We start from the raw sequence: 19,234 nt of genomic DNA, 5'->3' as shown, positions 1-19,234 counted from the left end.
AGAGAGAACTGGTATTTTCCATAGTTCAGTAAGCTATTCATAGTAAACACTAATGAGTTCATCCACAGGACAAGTACTTAGATATATGGCAAGCACAAGGCAAAAGCATCTGCAGGCTACGTTCACCTGTAGTATAATTCTGTTGGCTGCAGTGGAGCGATTTCTAGGTTGAGCTTTTCTGTTCAATATCAGTGTAAATATGAAGTTTGAAACTATTTTCTAATGATGCCGGTGTAACTTTTCCTCGTGACTGAGATACGTCATATGTTAGGTGGGGCGGGACAGAAAGTCATGGGAAAAGTAGACAAATAATTCAGATCATGGGAAAAATCCCATGAGATTTAAGGAATCTGAAATTTTAATCTTTGCTGTAGCGCACCTACTGAAGAAGTGCTCTAGGGAAGTGTTTCTCGTTAGCACCAGACACCCACCCTTTAACTACCAACTTTCCTTCACAGGGTTTGAAAACAGGCTGATAATGTAGAAAAGATTGTTCAAACAGCAAAGGCCCATTGCTATTTTGTAAGGAAAAGAGTGCTAAGCTACAGTTCTGGCGCAAAACAAAAAGGGCAAGACTTTGCTATAGTGCAACCCAGATGCAGTCCTTCTGCTAGAAAAGCTTGTGTGTCAAACAGAGTAAGAATAAAAATAAATGAGAACAGAAGTTTGGTAGAAATGTACATCTTGTTGTGTGCTTTGTTGTATTTGTCAATAAGAACTGTTTTTAGCATTCCTCCCTGCTGGACGGTATGAAAAAGAGTTTTCTCTTCCATTTAGGCTGAACGAATTGGTAAAGAGCACATATTTGCTTATAAAATTTTCTAATCATATTACCACGATGTTCTATTTTGTTAACACGAGTTGATTTTTGTGACTATAAGAAAGATTCCTGAATGTGGTAATTTGCTGATTTAAAGAACTGGGAGGACAATCCTTCAACGGTGTATGGCTTTAGAAGGGAGGAGACCTTGGTCACGGTTCTGGGATATTTATGACTTCAGTTTCCCCATCGTTAAGCCGGGGGTGATAATAGGACTACCTCCTGTAGAGCGGAGACTCAGTTCCTCACTGAAGAAGGCTCTAAAGTTAAGAAAAGTACATCCGTAGATGTCATACATCCATATGGAACTCCGTCGTCGTACTAATGTGACAGGGTGAAATGTGGCCTGCAGTACACAGTGGTTTGAGAGTGTTGTTCTCGAAGTGCATCCTGAGCTTTCTGTCAAAAATGTACAAAACTCTACTGGACAGTTAAATAACCTAGGTATTTTCACTATGTAAGGAAATAGAAAAGTGGCGTGATGAAGGCTTTGTGGTCCATATACTTATTTCTCCCACATGAAGTAGTTGGTCTAATAAAGGTATTATCATTACGAATAAGTCTAATAAAGATATTGTCATTACAATGCTGACCAATGGACGTTTGCTCCCTTGTGGGTTAGAATGAAGCACTGGACAGAAGTGGCCATTTCAAACCCCAAGTGCTGGTATTCAAAATATCAAAATGACTAAAAAAAATTTACATTTCCTTTCTGATTTTGACTCTGCATATGACTGGAGAATTACATGTGTATCCACCACTTTAACTTAATACCAAAAGTAGTCCATTTTTATTTAGTGTGCCCCCAGCCTCACGGGTGAGTTTTTATGAATATACTATCTTCCTTGCAGTGAGTCAGTATTTCCCAAATAATTTCCTACATCTGGCATCAGAATGGCACATTTCCTTCTGACATATGATGACATGGGTAATAATTTAGAGTGCCAAAACTAACGCTGTAATGAGTCAGGCCAGTGCAGACAGGAGCAGGAGGATTCCACACCCTCTAAGGAATCTTTACTGTTTCCTTATTTTCCAGATTTCCTTTTTGTTTCCTTATCCTTCTTTCTCTTCCTTTTAGTCTGGACTTGTCCACCTGCTTTCCCCTTTGGAGCAGTTTTTTCTCATTAATTTCCTCTTCAGCTGTTCTAAGAAACTATCCATATCATCTCTTTCTGCATTATCTGAGCTGGGAAGCAACGTGTAGCTGGGAAGTAGAGCACCCTAGAATTAGAGGCCTAATGCGAAGCCTGTGGAAGGAGGTAAGAAGGCTACAATTACCTTTGTTGGGGTTTTGATCTAAAGACTTACACAAGGGCTTTTAATGCAGAATTATTGGTGCTTTCATTCTCATTAACTGGATCCATTTCAGAATGCTGACCTGATTCCTTCACAGATAACTCACAACCTTTGCAGTGACCACCCTAAGCCTTTTGAATGTGGAAGTCTTCTAGTGACTTCATAGAACAATTTCTCCGGTAATTCGCTGAGAAAGAATCATAAAGCAGCTCACCTCATTAAAACCTCAAGATAGCCAAAGACAGCACAGATTGCAACAAGAATAAGGATGCAACATCCTGTATATGGCTTTACAAAGCACATTTCAGCTGATCTGGTCTGAATGTGATCTCACCCTGGTGCTATGCACTCGTTGGCACGCTCTCGCAGCAATGCTTAGTGGGGTGGCCAGTCTTGCATAAACCTGGCATTAGGAACAAGAAGAAGAATGCTGGGACGAGGAGTGCAGAATTCAGACTCTGCGGCTACATTCCCATAAAAAATTGTGGCAGTACATGCAAGATGCTATATTTCAGGCTCCTAAATAGCCCTTTGGCAGTGTGGTATAATTTATGTTTTTATGTTGGCACGATTCAGTGTCTGTGTTAGCAAGTATCCGAGGAGCTGTGGCTAATTGTTTTCATTCACCACACCAATTTACTCAGCACCAATATTATCTCATAACCTGGCCTTGTTTTTTGGTGGTTTCAGCTCAGTGACAACATTATTACATTACCCAGAATGTGCAGATGGAAAAGACGCGCCGAGATGGTGACTGTCTGAATGAGGACAATTTGTTTCATATTTATCATTGGCTTTTTATAACCCTGGATCAAGAAAATTCTTCATGAGAGGTTAAAATCGTGCAGATACTTATGTCAAGATGGGCAAAGCTTCCGAGGAAAGATTGAATATAGCACTGCTATACCATATTGGAATTCATAATGAGGAGCAATTTTTTATTGCAATTGCCAATTGGTCCCTTCGGGAAATCACAGTGATGAAGAATTCTCTTTATTTGATTTGAAAATTCTTATTTGCTGTTTTTGAAACAAAGAAACAAAAAAAAAACAAAACAAAAAACGGCCAGCCATTGTGTTCTGCTTGAAAAGATTTGTCCTCAGGAAAGATTTTTATTTCCTCCCCCACCCAAGATGGAGAAGAATGTTTTTAAATGTCAGTGAAAATATTGCATACAGAGACAAAACTATTTTTTCAAATCATTTCAAAATTAACTAAAAAGAAAGGAAAGTCTACCTGTGATGCTTTTAACACCTGAACCTTTTTTGTGTTTAAAGGGACTGACCTTTAATCAGGTATCTCCTGACTGCTACTACTGCAAACACAATATAACTGCCTGGGGAAAGCCCTCTTCATTGACTCCCAGGAACAGAGGACAAAGCAACAGGTCACCAAGTGCCGAGTCCTCATTCACTGGTAAATTAACGGTGATAAATGTGTGTGTTAATCAGATAAATCATATTAAATTGGGTGGTGGTTCCAGGAACAAGGAAACCCCATTTAAATCAGTGGAAGAAGTTTCTGAAGCGGTATGTTTTCTGTGGTTTACTGGACATGATTAATTCAAGCAGAATTTAGGCACCAGTTCTAACATGGTGTTGATACGCAGTAATGGTGTAATCTTTCAAGACTATAGTTACTCTTCCTCATCATGCTGTGAAGTTTCTAAATCCACAGTGGAAATTATAGTTTCCTTTTATTCATGCTGACATTGCCATTCCTATGGTCAATTTAGGATATGAAATCAGCAGCGTGAGAATCAGAAGATTGACTCAGCATACTTTGTGAAAGAAACTGCGCTGTTTTATTGCCTCCTTCGTTTCATTTGGTGTATAGGGGAGATTTCTTCAGCTGCTCACGAAATGCAAGCCAACAGAGGTCTTACTTTGTATCCCGGAAACGCCATGACATTTCCGGGCCTTAGGATAAAAGAGCATAACGACAGCTGCTTCACATCTCATTACAGGTTCATCTAGAACAGTATCTTGACGCTCATAGTGACCAATAAAGAATGCTTGGGAAAGAATAGGGAAAACATATAAAGATACTTTACAGTATTACTTTTCCTCTATATTTTTCCAGATGCCAGGAATTTGAAGTTGAGGAACTTCTTGAGCCAAAGACAGCATCTTTGTGTTGAATAGGCCTTACAGGATTTTCCCTCATTAATTTGTCTACTGAACCCCTGGAAGCATTTAATATCCACAAATAGGTGGAGCAAAGAATCCCACAGCTTAAGTATTTGTTGTAAGAAGAACACGTTCCTTTAGTTTCTGCTGAACCTGCCACCTGCTACCTTCATCGTTCGCTGTGTTTTTCTTTTAGATTGGAATCAGTGATCGGTCATTCCTTCTTTTCTTTGAGCATACCATTTACAGCATTACAGAAATTTGTCACGTTCCCTCTGTCATCTCTTTTCCAGGCTAAAAAGACCTATTCTGCTTACTTGTTTCTCTTACCTTTGTTGTTTTCCTCTGAACTTTATCCTGTTCTACTGTACAGATGTCCTTCCTCCTCCCCTCCTCCCATAGTTAGCCGGATCCTCTCCCACGTCCTTTGAAACCTGGATACTTCAAAACTATTAGGGTGGTTCGGCTTGTGCCTTTTGTCATTTGCAATACGATACCTGCCTGATGATAAAAGGGCCATCAATACTGCCTCTGCTGAAATCCACTCTTATGTCTGCAGTGCAATTAAACTGCCACGCAAGCACCATAACAATCCGTGTTTTTGAAATTAGGTATCATCATTTCATGACACGATCAATATTTTACCTGAAAGATGATTATTTATGTTTGAGAAAGATTAGCTTGAATCAAAGAAGAGGCAACTATGGGGTGATTGGAAGACTGAAGTATTTATATTCTGCAAAGAGATAAAGGGTTTACGTTGTTGAAAAGGACTATAGGGGCTTTTTACAGAGCCATTATTGGGGAAGGAAGGAAAGACCTATTTATGCAGAAGGTCTGCAGTGGAAAAACATCGAGAGAGTTGAATTAATTCCAGGCAAAGGTAGATTGGAAGTTGGAAGAACTTTCTGAGTATTTGAGGAGTAATGTTTCTGCAAGAATTTTTGCAATGGTAGATGTGAGGGCGGGAAGCTTAAATCTTTTTAAAATGATGCCCCAGAGATAGGCAGTGACATTTGGCTAGCAGGTGCATTTTTGTTTCCTAGAGACTTGGAAGGAGATTCATTTGCTGTTTCTCTGCATCATATTTATTTTGTATGAATCCTCTGTGTCAGTGCAGTCACTGGCTGTCTGCAGAGACAAAAATTTGAATCTGAAATAGCAATTTTGGGTTTAGCATAGAGAGCAAAACTGCGTTTATCAGACATTTTTCATTATCAACTCCTACTGTAATGTGCATATGCGCTCCCAATACCAACTCGGTATGAATGTGCTCGTGGCAAAGTAAACTGATCAAAAAAGCTACCTTGTTTCAGTTAAAACTGAAAGAAGTATTCTTTTAATCCAAACAGTGATAAAAAGATCAACAGTTTTGTTTCTAATTAATTGACTAGATTAGTATCTTTTTCAATAAATTTGGAAAAAAATTCTTCTTATAGAAAATACTTACTTTTTCAGTTATCTATAAGTGTATGGTCTTAATGGCAAAGCTGGTTTGGTTTGGTTTCGTTTGGTTTGTTCTTGCATTTATTAAGTAGTCAGGTAGTCCTTAAATAGCCTCTCATGCTACACAGCTGAGACGTCATCTCTCAAATGTGTTTGGAGATGTACGGTGTTAGTGTTCAACGATGATGTCATAATCTCTTGTATACATAAGAACCAAAAATGCGCCTGTGTTCAGATGGGGAACGGGCACTTTCAATTTTGAAAACAAGATAGTATTCAAATATGTTATTTAAAGGGAAAAGGAAATGTATTTTAGCAAAACTGTCATTACTGAAAATAAATTTAAAATCTAATTTATTTTCTTGTATAAACAGACATAGCAATTCAGAATATTACCTACAGTCTTGTTGTACTTACTGTAAATTTTTATTTACTTTTCAGCCCCTGGTGCACTATGAATAAACCCTAATAATGGTTTGCAGGTGGCAAAACTCTGAGGATGTTTGAAAACATTAGAGATATTTCACACACATTTTCTTCGCATTTTGTTTATGAAAAGTTGAATTGATGGCTTCTGAAAACCTTTTTTATGGAAGAGTCCTTGTGACACTGATAGCTTGGTGACGAAAACAGAATTACTATGACTCCGCTGTTTTAAGGTTAGAGGTGTATTTAATATGCATAAGACCAAAAAAACAGTTTTTAAACACTGAAATCTTAGAGCATTTGCTGCACTTGGTTGACCATATTGCTTCTACGCAAGGCTTGTATCGAGAAATTCCTTTTTTCCCCCTCTTTTCCTTTTTGATTTTTGGTTTCTTTCAATAAGAATCTCCTTTGGTTAGTATTTCTTTACTTTGAAAACTACAGCCCTCCTAAACTAGACAAAACTGTACTTCATAGTCCTTTCGAATGATTTGATATAACTACCAGTTCAGTGAATGCCGAATCCTTGGTATTGCTAAACCTTTGCAGGTGTTTCCAGCTGACCAATGCAAGGCTAGGGTTTGTTTAGGATATTGCTTTAAATGTCTCTGCAGTTAAGCACCCTATAAAATTTTGCCAAAAAATACAGGAGTCTGCTAGTGTTGTGACAGCCTATTGAGCCCAGCAGTTGAGCCCAGTTCCTTTTGCAGACGAACAGTCTGTGCATGGAGAGCAGTGAGGACAGAAAAAGCTGGAGTGAAATTATGAACACCCTGACCTGGAGACACTTAAAGGCTAATGGCATTTCTATGCAGCTTTCTCTTGCTTGCAGAGATGCCTCTGTTTCCTTTACTGACGCCGTTTCTTGGATGAACTGTAATACAGATATTGTAATGAATTACAGCAGGCACAAAACAGCGAGATTAATTTGCAAACATCGAAACCAGACAAAAACAGATTCACCTTTAATGGAAAATAAAATAATTATTTTCTTTTTTGTTTCTTTTTAGTTGAATGTTTGTTTAGTTTGCACTAGGGGAAGTCACTTGAAACTATTCTAGAATAAGTTTGCCCGGATGGCTATTGTGTGTAATCTATGTCCGAGAAGATGCACCCACCCACAGACACAAGAGAAGCTTGTCCTAACGATCATCTTGTCTCTTGGGCAGACCAGTTGGCGCAGGGCAGTGCTAAACAACGATGGTATTTTGCTTCCGAGAGTGCTCCTCCAGAAAGCCCAAACATAGCCCTTGGCCGTGTGGAGCTGAACACAACCCTGAGGAACCCTGGATCAATATACTTGCTTGAAAATTATGACACCTAACAGTTTGTTTGTTTTAAATTACTGAGATATGTCAGGTGGGCCTTGTTTCTGCCTTGTCCAAAGATCAACTAAATCTAGTCCTCCCGTATTCCTAGCCCTGCACTACTCAAATGGGTCTCAGAGAAAGAGCGCTGAAGACTGCACACACCTTGATGTTTATACTGGAGGAAATACGCCCTTTGGTGGAATAATTCCAGTTACTAGGTAATCCTGGCAGTTACCTGTGTAGAATCCTGTTAATTATCATCTTCACCCATTTGGCCTGGGGATCTAAACAGATTTGCTGGCTGTTCTTCAGTGTTGCTCTGCAGTGGAATGAACATTTCACTTTAGTTAATATTGGCACCTGAGGAGGACGCAGACAAGGCTGAGCATTATAAACTTAAGGGCTGCCAACTCTTCAGCTTTCCTAAGTCGTAACTTCTCTTGCCTGCTGACTCTACTTACATGATTTCCACAGCGTTGCAGTGTGGGCCCTTCGGAATGATTTCTACGTTGGCCAGGTGCTTTGGCAACATTAATCTTGTGACAGTCTGGATGCAGTGACACCGCAGCTCCGCTGCGAGCATCATCTCTGTGAAGAAAGGAAAGGGAAGCTTATAATGTCTGCAACTGAACCAAACTGATGAAAATATTAATTAGAGAAAGCAGAAGGGATAAAAAGTTCATGCCTCAAGCTATAAATGGATTGCTATTCATAAGCTTAAGGTAGTACCTTCACTGAGCAAGAACAGGGCATTTGAGATCTGCAAACTCGGCACAGGTGACAATTTTTAAGTTCCCATTACTTCTACAATTATTTTGGCATCCCACAACATCAAGTGCAATGAAAGGCTACTGGAAGTGTGGGGCTCCTATCTTACGAGAGGAAGGAAAAGCTCGCTGAAGGGGCAGACGGCTACTCCCCATGAATACAGCCTGGAGGTGAAACCTGTTTGGGCTAAAATTCTACACTGGTGTGAAAAAGCCACGAAAATATTCAGCTTCGGATCTTAATCAAGATGCTAGGAAAGGTGTGAGGCCTCTGGGGAAGCAACTCTGGGTAGGTACTAGGAGAAAGAAACCCAACAAGCTTTGCGATGGAGTTTGATTAAATTATGCCACACATTGTACAGCACCCAAGTCCACAGACTGAATTTGCTGTTGCCTGACAGTCCTTCCAGACCCATGTTGTCCTAGTGAAGCAAAAAAAAATGTTATCCCAGCTTTAGGGATTGAGCACAGAGCACCAGAAAGGTGACGGAAATTATCCAAGATCACAAGTCGTGAAGCCCAGGGCTTTCCCAGCTCCACCCACTGCAGACACTGGGATATCTTCCTGTTTTCAAGTCAGATATCACAGGTTAAAATGCACAATCATAACTCTCACATTTGTCCATTTTTTCTGCTCAGGCAAGCTGCGTCTTCAGTTTGAAATTCCTGATAGTTGAACTGTGAAATATGTTTAAAAGAGGAGATTCAGTACTTTGAGGGCAGTATCAACAAGAAGCAAAGACACGCTCCAGATAAACGGATGTGGGGCACACGGACACTTACTGAGACGAGTAAGGCTGCAGGAGCCAAAATCTCAGTCAGTTCATCAGTCCCCTCTTACTGTGGGTAGTCTTGACATCCCTTAAGACCAAACAGCAAACCCCTTTACCTCACCCTGTGCTAGTTCTCGTACCTTGGTATGATCGGCCACCTATTTCTCTTCTTCGCTTATCTTCTGCCCAGCTGAATCTGCCGGTGCTTCTTTTGGCTGATCAACACCTCCCTACCTACCCGACCGAACGCAGAACCAAACACACTTGAAAGTCAAGCATTGGGAAGCACAGAGCACCACAGCAGAGCAGCAACATCCCATCTGCAGGCTCAAGAGAAGAAAATGAGATTCCCAAAAGCTGTGCCAGGGCTTCACTGCAGGTGTGTGTAATGATACAGGCATCCTGTTAGCCAGTTGTCCAGCCTGGAGGTTGACCATATCCAGCTCTGTTCTGGCTCAGGAGAGACTGCAGATGTGTGTCATCCCAACGTGAAGCCAGGACGCAGTAGGAGCAAGCATCCACATGGTGCTGAGGCTTGGAAGCATTCCAGACCCCCTAAACTTGGCATACTTTCTGCCCGCAAAATACTTTTCGGACTTTTGCAGCAGAGTGTGTTTTTTTTTACCCTCATGCTTCTCAGGAAAGAGCTCTAACAGATGGCTGTTGATTAGAAATAGATTGATTCAAACTAAATTGAATATTCCAAGCTTTCATCTCAGGGCCTGTTAATCGTAAAAGCAGCATGAAAAGTGATAGCGATGCAGTATGCCACACAGTTATTGCAGGCTATCGCTTCTGACGCCCTGGTTGTAATCTCATTTTTCTCAGAATATTTAAGGGACAAGTTCACCACTGTCAGTGAATCTCCACTAGCAGAAGAAATAGGCCCGCTGTGACAGTCCATGAATATCCGTTTTTCTTGACCTGCTACCTCCAAGACAGTGTGAGTATGGAAGTCCGACACACCTTGAAAACATTCTGTTTAGCTAAACCATATTGCAGAAAAATTGTAATACAAAGGAAAATGAATGAATTTTCTTACCGGGGAAGTTGCCCATAAAAGAGAGAATCAGGAGGGAGATTACAGTCTTGCTATCCATGACTGCTCTCTGTGCCTTCTTATGGTCAACTGAAAACAAACTCCGCTGTGTCTTCAGACCCACATGGGACTGCTGACACTGTTATACTCCAAGATTTGCTTCTCATGCGCATGTACAGACAGATGGAATTACTCTTGCTCCTGCCTTTTGCCACAACCAGAACAAGTAGCGGGAAAATCTGAGATGAAACAGCTTGTGCTAACACACCTGAAACTGATCAGTAAGTTGGAGCCACTCTGCTCGTTGTGATTCCTTCTTAATTCCAAGAAGACAGTAAAATACTGAGAGAGAATAACATGCTGGTTAAAGCAGTGAGAGAGGTATTAAGCTTCATTGGTTGTCATCATTTATAGCTCCGTAGTTGCTTAATTTTCTCTCGGTGCTGAAAATGCAAGACAGAATCAATAATAGGACATTGGCAAAAATCTAGGCAATTGTGTTATTTGAATAGAATGAGGAAGTCAAGAGCATTATCACATTAAGATAATGATCTTTAAGAATCTCTTACATGTACTTATCCACTATCCACTATCCCATATAACACCCAGCAAATTTATGGGTCAGGGACTCTTCCTGTGGCTGAGGACACACTTGTCTGTAGGAAAAGAGACTTTAGCTGAATGGACGATACATGCCACGCCACATGCTCTGATGTCCAGAAAGCAGCTCCTGACCTCTTGCATTTATTCATACTGTAAAATAGTTTTTAAAAAAAAAAAAAAAAGATTTTAAGAAGGTTTGAGTTTTCAACACCTCTGAATATCAGGCAGTGTTTTAGAAAGCACTTCAAGCTATGGTTTAACTTTGTCATTCCCGCTCCCATTCCTTTGAAAGGGAACTAACAATGTGTAATTCACAATTTTGTTTAATGACGATTTGAGTTACTTGTGCAACACCACACACACACAAAAAAACAGCTGTGGAAATGCTGGGAACAGCCACCATCTCCTCATGCTCCCTTCTATGCCCTTAGCCCTCTTTGGTTTTACTCTGTTCTTCTCAGTCAACGACAATTTAATTCCTTCTTGCAAGTCCCTTCAGATTTGCAAGCACAAAGAGGCTGCCTTTTATTACACTCTTGCCTTTAACCCTATTGAATACTCTTTTTTCAGATCTCTTCTTCCCACTTCTTCTTATATGTCTCTCCTGAGAGGAAAATTCAGATCTATACTAAAAAAAATGCTTGCATGTGCCACACCCCTGGTCACTGTCTCCTGGCCTATGACCAGACATGCACACTGCACGCTGCTTTCGATCCCAGTCCAGCCCTGCCTTCTCTTGTAACGAATTGCTGATGATTTTGATATACCTAAAATACTGTATTCAGAAAGGATTCCTGAAACTGAGGCACTCGATTCTATCCAGTCGACGATACAGGACCATTTTGCTTTGTTATGCAAGTGAGTGGTAGCTCACAAAATAAACAGATATTTGTGGTTTTGTGTATTTGCATGTTGTGAAATTGGTCATTTCATGAAATGACCAAAATGTTGGTAATTTTAGAAAATGACTGAAAAAATAGGTAAAAATGTTAAGAAGCACCTAATTACAACTCAAAAGTACAAGTAAGAACATTTTTCCTAAAGTATGTATTTAGAAAAGTATTTGTTTTCAAAAGCAGCAAAGCTTGCCACTCTACAGTTCTAAGATTATTTTCTCAACTGAGGTTATTTCATAAAACAATGGAAAACTTGAGGGTTTTTGTGACGTGAATAGTTCACAGTAGAAAAGTGTCATTGGTTACTGCAAGGACCGGCATAAAAGACTTCTTCTATGTGTATCTGTATATATGTCTTTCTGAGAAGTTGCTAATATTTCCTGCAAAATAACCTTTCGGCTTTGGTCATATGTTAGTTTGCATAGAGTTTGACTTCAGTCCTTTGTAAATAATTTGGAGGCACATGTTTTTGCATTCCCAGCAGGTGTGAACTGCAGGGCTGCTCTGCTATATCTGAACAGTTTTGTGACATTGTAATACTTGCATTTTTGTAAACAGTGGAGGAATCTGCACCTCCTGGTCAGGTATCTGCAGCCCAATGGGCTTGTTACCACCACCTGAAAATTTATAATCTCAAGCTTGTCCTTAAAGGAGAACAACAAGGGGGCAAGGCAAGGCATAAATTCTGGGACTGGCAAGGGACTTGTGCTCTGAGACCAGCAGAGGAGTATCCTGTGGAATTCCTCAATGAACAGGAAAAACCTCTGCAAAACCAACAAGGTTGGGCTCTAGGCATATAGTGACAAACGGCATCAATGGGATGGTCAGAAGGGTAGACTTGTGGTTTCAGCATACTAATGAGGTCCACTGGATATGTGAACTGCATTGGTCCTGTCTTGGAAAGAGGCATCCATTGCTGTGGTAGAGTTAGGGTGGATGGTAGAGGTAGGACGGACGGAGGCGGGAAGGAGAAGCCACGTGCAACTTTGGTTCTGCAGCCCAACACGGTGTGACTAGAAGTGAGACAGAAGAGGGCTGAGGTCATTTGTCATTGTGCTTCCTTTTTGGGAACTACTTGCTCTGCTTGGAGAAGTGGGAAATCCAGTAGACTTGCTTCAGCGTCTGGATGAGCCTCATCAGGAACTGCCTAGAGCGGTGAGGTCTCACTGTATGGTGGTGTAACAGGTGACGCCGTTTTTCTGCGTGTCTGCGGTAGAGCTGACATCGCCTGTGTGGAAGAAGCAAGTTGGCTAGCACAGGCCCAGCCGCAGAGCTTTGGTAGCCAGACGTGGTGCGTATGCCTGGGTTTGAAAATGGCCTCCTGAAGGGTGTTTCGAACCCGGACGTGCTAGTCCATTAGAATGACAGGAAAAAAGGCAGTCAGGCTCTTGTTTTTCTCTGTCAAGTATTGCCTGAAATGCCATTTATTAGAGCTATCGCTCTATAAAAGAAGAGGATAGTAAAGAGTGTCTTCCGTCCCTTCAGATGCTGGTAACCTTGAGTTGTGTGGTATCGAACAGGGCTCCAGTCAGGGCACAGCTTTCTGTGCAGATCCTGACTGTGGAAGGGTTACCCCATTGAGGGTCATTCAAGCTCTTTTGAGGATTTTCTAAAAAGAAAACAACTCTATTATCATTTCTACTATCAGATAAGAAGAATGTTCGCATAAGAATTTGTTGCTACGATTTTAGATAAGGGCAAGGACATGTAGCTAATCACCAGCATTGAACGGGAGCTCCCTGCAGACCTCTCCGTTACAATGAGCTGGCTAAATGTATCCCGCAGCCGAGGGATATATGCGGTACCTGAAGGCCGAGCTGTACGTGCAGCGCAGCGCAGCACAGGCCTGGGCCTACTCTGGTTAACGGGGTTAGGTGGATCGCTGACTCCTGCATGCACAAGTGTCTCTCAGTCGGGACCACTACAGGGGGGACCTCTGGCTTAGGTGCCAAATGGCACAGGGACCTAAACCCGTATGAAACAGAACTTCCACAGAGAGGAAAAAGAGCAAAAGTTTCTCTTTTTCTCGCTAATAAAAAGGGAACTGTAGTCTAAAAGAGGGCACAAGGTTGAAAAATGCAAAGAGGAAACAGTCGTCGTCGCACAAATTTTGAGAATGAAAATGTTCTCAGGGAAGACAGTAAATAATGACTCCACCTCACTTAGCAATGTGGACTACGGGGGAAAACTCTGAGTATTTTTGTCTGACAAATAGTATCGCAGTCATTTGGAAGCTGCTGGTTTTCCTTACAGCCAGATTTCACCATATGACTGAACCAGTAACACTAGTTCACATTATGACCCAGGGAAGCCAGTTGGGTATAGAGTATCTATCATTCAAGTCGTTTTGTGATATCATAATACGCAGTTGACCTAAGTAGATGTGTGCGTCTGTATATATATATATAGACTTGTCATATTTTAAAATCCACCTTTTGATAGACATTTTATTTATTTTATTATATACATATATGTAAGTAGCCCCTCCCATTCTCCGTTGCTTTTTGGCACGTAGCTTTGTCCAGCTACAATCTCCCCTAATTTCTTCTCTCTTTAATGGTTGCAAAGTTGGATAATTGGATTCGTTGTTTTTCTCAGATGCAGGACATCTTTTTAGCCCTGTACTACTCGAAATTTCTGCACTCATTTGGTGGATAAGTCAGGCAAAATAAATTATTTTCCCTGGAAAGGTTTATTTTCCCTTCAAGAGCCACAGTAAGAACGTGGTATCGCTAAAAAAAAAATATAATGATTTCTCCTCTTCTGAGTGAGGTAACGCTTTCTCTTAACCCTAACAGCCTAAATATTGGACTTATATTCTGGCATTACAGAGAGCAAAGCTGGTTTTCAAAATTCAGTAAGATTTTTCTTTATGTCCACAACTCGAAAAAGTAACATCCAGTTACTTGCTAGGTAAAGAGGAAGAAACAAGGAACAAGGACAATCCTTGTTCATGTGAATTTGCTTTCCAATGATTTCTCTCAAAGAAAAGCTAGACTGTTATGAGGATGAGCCGGCTTTCTTCAGGTGTCACAGGAGAACAGTGTATGACACTTAGTCATGTCAACAAGGCCAGGATATGGTTATACCTTCAGATAAGATTCTACTGAATTTCATGAGCAAACAGCAATTGATTTTTCTGTCACTAAATAAGTACTCTGTACCTAGCGATTGAAGATATTGTTTGCACTAGAAATGTGCGTTAAAAAAGAGTCCAGAGGCGGCAATCTTTTGCTTTAAAAGGTATTGGGGCTCCTTGTTACAGCTGGGACCTGAAAAATTTCTTTTTCTGGAAACTCATTTGTCTAATTAAACTAATTAAACTGTCATGGTTTCTTACCGCAGCAGACACTGTTGCTCGTTCCAACCCAGCAAAACACGTTTATCTTTAAGCACAGCCCCACTTTAAGTTAAACCAGAATACAAGTCCCTGCAGATTGCAGGGGCTTACCTGGATTCAACAGATCCATCCTGGGGTTAGTCTCTCTTCACATCGGCAGCTCCGAGTGAAGGGTGTAAATAACGTGCCTCTGAATCTAAAAGCACGTTTGCTCAGTACAAAGTGTCCCCGACACTTCAGAGCGAGCTGGACCGCAGGTGTGCCCGGGAACCCCTGGGCACACCCAGAGGTTACCGCTTCCCTGCTTCCCAGATAGACAAACTGGCACGGGCACACAGGTCCATCTTAACATGGAATTCACCAAAAACCCCACTATATTTTTCAACAAGAAAATATTTTTATTGCGTTGTATTTCACTACATTATCATTTCATGATAAATCCACCTTTTTACATAAATACATTTTCCCAAAGTGGAATAAGGAAAATTAATTACTTTCTATGAGTTATGACAGTATGTCATACAAGTAGACGTAAAATATCTAAGCCTCTTCAGAACATTTACTGTTCCTTTAAATCTTGTGTATAAATACTGAATAATTAAATGTAAACTCATTTAAAAACAAACCAACCAACCAACCCCAACATTATCTTGTTAGAAACCAAAACAATCTCGGCATGAAACGCCACCATTTCACGGAAATTCTTAAACTGTCGTAAGTATTGAATAGAGCGAGACTTCAGGCGCAAGCTTTCTCTAATTTCATTGTGCAGTATCTTGTGCGAAAAGACACAGTAAATGCTGTGTCTACAGTAAATGCTGGTAAGTTATAGTGGGGAAAAAAGATTTAGCAAAACATTCTGAGCCCAAGGCTCATTTAGGCACCTGTGGCAGCAGCTTGAGCATGGCAGCACAGTGCTGCGCTTGCTTTAACCAGTTTTTATTCCCATGTAATCCTGAACGGGCACTAAAACGCTCAGTGCCAGAGAGCACTCAAACTTGGCAATCTTGTTATTCCTAACAAGGATTACCCACTGTCATCAACACTACCCCTTCAAACTTCTGTATATCAGACTACCTGCAGACATTTGCACAACAGTCTCCACGATGGACCCATCTTCTTTTTGGATATTAATGCTATTTAGAAGAACTTGTTGGCAAATAGTATTTGGAGAGAAGACGCTTGCACAAAGGTGGGGCTACTCAAATGGTGGGAACTGCAGCAAGGTTGCTGAGAAGTGCCTAGCAAAGCATATGCTATCTTATCAAACGGCTTCACTCACTGTAGCTCAGTCAATAAATACACACGTAGGAACAGGCAATAGTAAATATGAGGTGAGGGAAGGGGAGGGGAGGGGAAGGGAGGGGAGAGTCTTAGAGGGATTGAACGTAGAACAGCTGTCTACAGACTCATCCAAACCGGAGAGTCGGGCTATTATCTCCTCCCAGCATCCATTTCCCGGTATCTTCTGGCAAACACAGGCAGCTTCATTTGGAGATGTTTCTTCCCTCAGAGCTGGTTACGTGAACTGCAAGAGGCAGAATTCAAACTATAAAGCCAGTCAGGAAATCCTTCCTTAAGTCTACTTGCACACACCCCAGAGAATAAGTCCCATAGGAGATGTGTCTTCTGGAAAAGATGCCTGATGGTGATGGTGGACCACACTGGCCCGGTACCGTGGCCAGATTTGCACTGAATCAGGCATTTGCTGTGGATACTCCACCTGACCCGCAGGGTTTCTCTTCCCAAAGCTGCCACTTCTTGGGCAAGTTTGTGGCATAACTAAACAGATTTCCCCGTAGAAATCAATGGCAGAATGTGGCTTGTTATTCCTGCGACACTCACACTGGTTTCAAACCCCGCCAAAAGCTAAGCTTGGCCTGCAAAAGGGCTCGCGTCAGCGTGGGCTGCTGCGCGGCGCTCGTCCCCATCCCCGTACGGAAAGCAATAGCTGCCCCGGCCCGCGGCAGGTACCTGTTGAGGATCCTGGTGAGGATGAGCTTGACCCAGGGCGCGGAGGGGCTCAGGCAGACCGTCTGTCCCTGCTTCGTCGTGGCTCTGCGGGGCGAGGGAGGGCGTGAGGCGGGGGCCGGGGCCGGGGCCGGGGCCGGGGCCGGGGCCGGGGCCGGGGCCGGGGCCGGGGCCGGGGCGAGGGCCGGGGCCGGGGCCGGGCACTTACATGACCTCGGGCACTTACATGACCTCGGGCACGGCGCAGTGCGGCCCCTCGGCGACGAGCTCCACGCGGGCCAGGCGCCGCGGCGGGATCACCTCGGAGACGGCCCGCACGCAGCGGCAGCGCAGCTCCCCGGCCAGCGGCGCACCTGGCAGCGGGAGGCGCCGCCTGAGCCGCGGCTCCGGGGCGCCGCGCCGCCCCCCCCCCCCCCCCGCCCCGCCCCGGCCCGGCCCCCCGCCGGGCCCCGGCGGCGCCGGACCCCGCGCACCCCTGCCGGGCCCCGCCCGCCGACGGCTGGGTGCCCCCGGCTGAGCCTGCCGGCGAGCCCGCGGCCGCTTACCCCGGCAGAGAGCGGCGGCCAGGAGGAGGAGGACGAGGCGGAGGTGCGGGCTCATGGCTAGCGCTGGCGGCGGGGTGCTGGGCTGCCGTCTGTGCGGCCCCGTTGTCCGCCGGTGCTTTTATCGCCCGCCGGGAGCTGTCGGGCAGGAGAAACGTGATTCACACGCCGTCACGCATCTTTCTCTCCTCCCTGAGCATCCTCGGGCGGCCGCTGCTCGCCCTCTTCCCTGCCTGTGACCCGCCAGGTCGGCACGGCGCGGCACCGCCCGGCACCGCCCGGCACCCGGCACCCTGCAGGGTGCAAGAACGGGCTGCGGGGTCGGGTTCCATGCCCCGGCCGGTCTCCCTGTCCCGCTGCTTCTGCTCGGAGGTGTCTGTTCAGCCTGCTCCAGTGACCGAGGAGCCAGCAGTGCCAGGGAGCCAGCGGTGGGAACTCACACAGGAACGGACTTGGCGTTTAGGCACCAGAATTTGGAGTTTAAATTTAGCCCAGCCCAAGTTTTCTTGAAGTTCCTAAGCCTGAACAATGCTAGTGGAAACTGAGACATAAAATCCTTTGTCTTCTGCACCTAGGGATAAATTCACGTTTAATTTTAGCACCTGGTTTTCTCTGCTAAGCACACAGTAATTTCATTGTGGATTTAGTTGTTAGCTGAAAACCAAAGAGCCCTGAATGTGACACAAAGCAGTGAGTGGTAGGGGCCCTCTCCAGCCAGCTGGAAAGATGTCAGGCTTAAAGTTTACCAGCGGATCCAGGGATGCCTCTGAGCAGCAGGTGCAGTCCAGAGGTGCCACGGCCATCCCACCCTTTCTTCCCAGCCTTTGGAGATCATACATTGCTTTATTTCAGTCCTCCAGCTTTTCTTCGGACTGCTGTTGTGCTTTCTGGAGCAGTGAAGAGTGATTAAAATTTTTCCCCTAAGATCTTTTCAAAGATGTAATAATTGTGTTCATTTTTTTTCCTTGGTCTGGGCAGCAAAAGAACCAATTTGATACTAGGCAATGGACATCTCATTTCTTTTAACTTGGGCTGGGGGAGATGACAACATAGACTGATTTATTAGCGCAGTGGCTGCAAGCTTGTAAATCAACTCTCTGCTTAATTGCAAAATATTCCCAGGAAGAGGGAAGCTGAGAACAGAGATAACTTTGTGTTCACAATTAGTCCGTCACGTATTTCCCTGCACGCTGACCGATTTGACTGCCTTGCCGTTAATGAGCTGACTTTTCTCCTCTTGGGGCTGGGTGTGAACTCCCTGATTTGGGCATTGCCAATGCGGTCTCTGTGGCTCTAAGTCCATCAGATCTGTAAGTCTTGGGGCACTTGACTATTTCTCGGTTTAGCCACCCTGCAGGAAGTTACGGAAGTGCTAGAGCACCCAGGAGTGTAAGATCTCAGAGCAGTGGGGGTTTGTATTTCTCCCAAAATGCCCGTCTCTCATCGTGCTCGGTCTGCCAAAGGGTAGGGAGCAAATGCCTAATTCCTACCCGTCTGTAATTCCTTCTGCCTTGCTCATGAGTTTTCTGAAAGGACTACAGGTTCTAGCTCAATAGGTAAGCACCAACTATCAAAACGCTAGCCTGGACGCTAGTCCTTGCTCCACAACACCAAAACTCAGCTACAACCCTGCCTGTTACTGTGAAATTTCCTTACAAGGTGCCAAGGGAAAAATGACATTTTCATGCTGAGAATCCTGTTTCTCCAATACAAAAATATTCAGAGTACAACCTCTAATGATATGCTAGGTGTGCCAAATGCAAAGGGATCATAAAGACATGGACTAGCTTTAAAATGTAAGGAATATAGTCTCTGTGAACTGTTTTCTGACTTTTTTCTCCCCGTATTTCAGGTTCCCCTCACCCTCCGCCCC

The 19,234-nt window shown here is 43.4% G+C and overlaps 1 protein-coding gene across 1 annotated transcript; it reads right to left on the bottom strand.

The window, feature by feature from the left end:
* Nucleotides 1-989: 989 nt before the first annotated feature.
* On the bottom strand, nucleotides 990-17,419 carry LOC142082369 (interleukin-8-like). The gene is made up of 4 exons (XM_075150491.1): nucleotides 17,365-17,419; nucleotides 7,892-8,018; nucleotides 7,666-7,749; nucleotides 990-1,080 (listed from the first exon to the last, which is right to left on the bottom strand). The coding sequence occupies exons 1-4, from the start codon at nucleotides 17,417-17,419 to the stop codon at nucleotides 990-992; spliced, it is 357 nt and encodes a 118-aa protein (XP_075006592.1).
* Nucleotides 17,420-19,234: the final 1,815 nt, after the last annotated feature.

Source organism: Calonectris borealis, chromosome 4 (genome assembly GCF_964195595.1).
Source record: "Calonectris borealis chromosome 4, bCalBor7.hap1.2, whole genome shotgun sequence".
In the NCBI taxonomy this organism is placed as follows: domain Eukaryota; kingdom Metazoa; phylum Chordata; class Aves; order Procellariiformes; family Procellariidae; genus Calonectris; species Calonectris borealis.
This window is presented reverse-complemented; position numbering and strand designations above follow the sequence as displayed.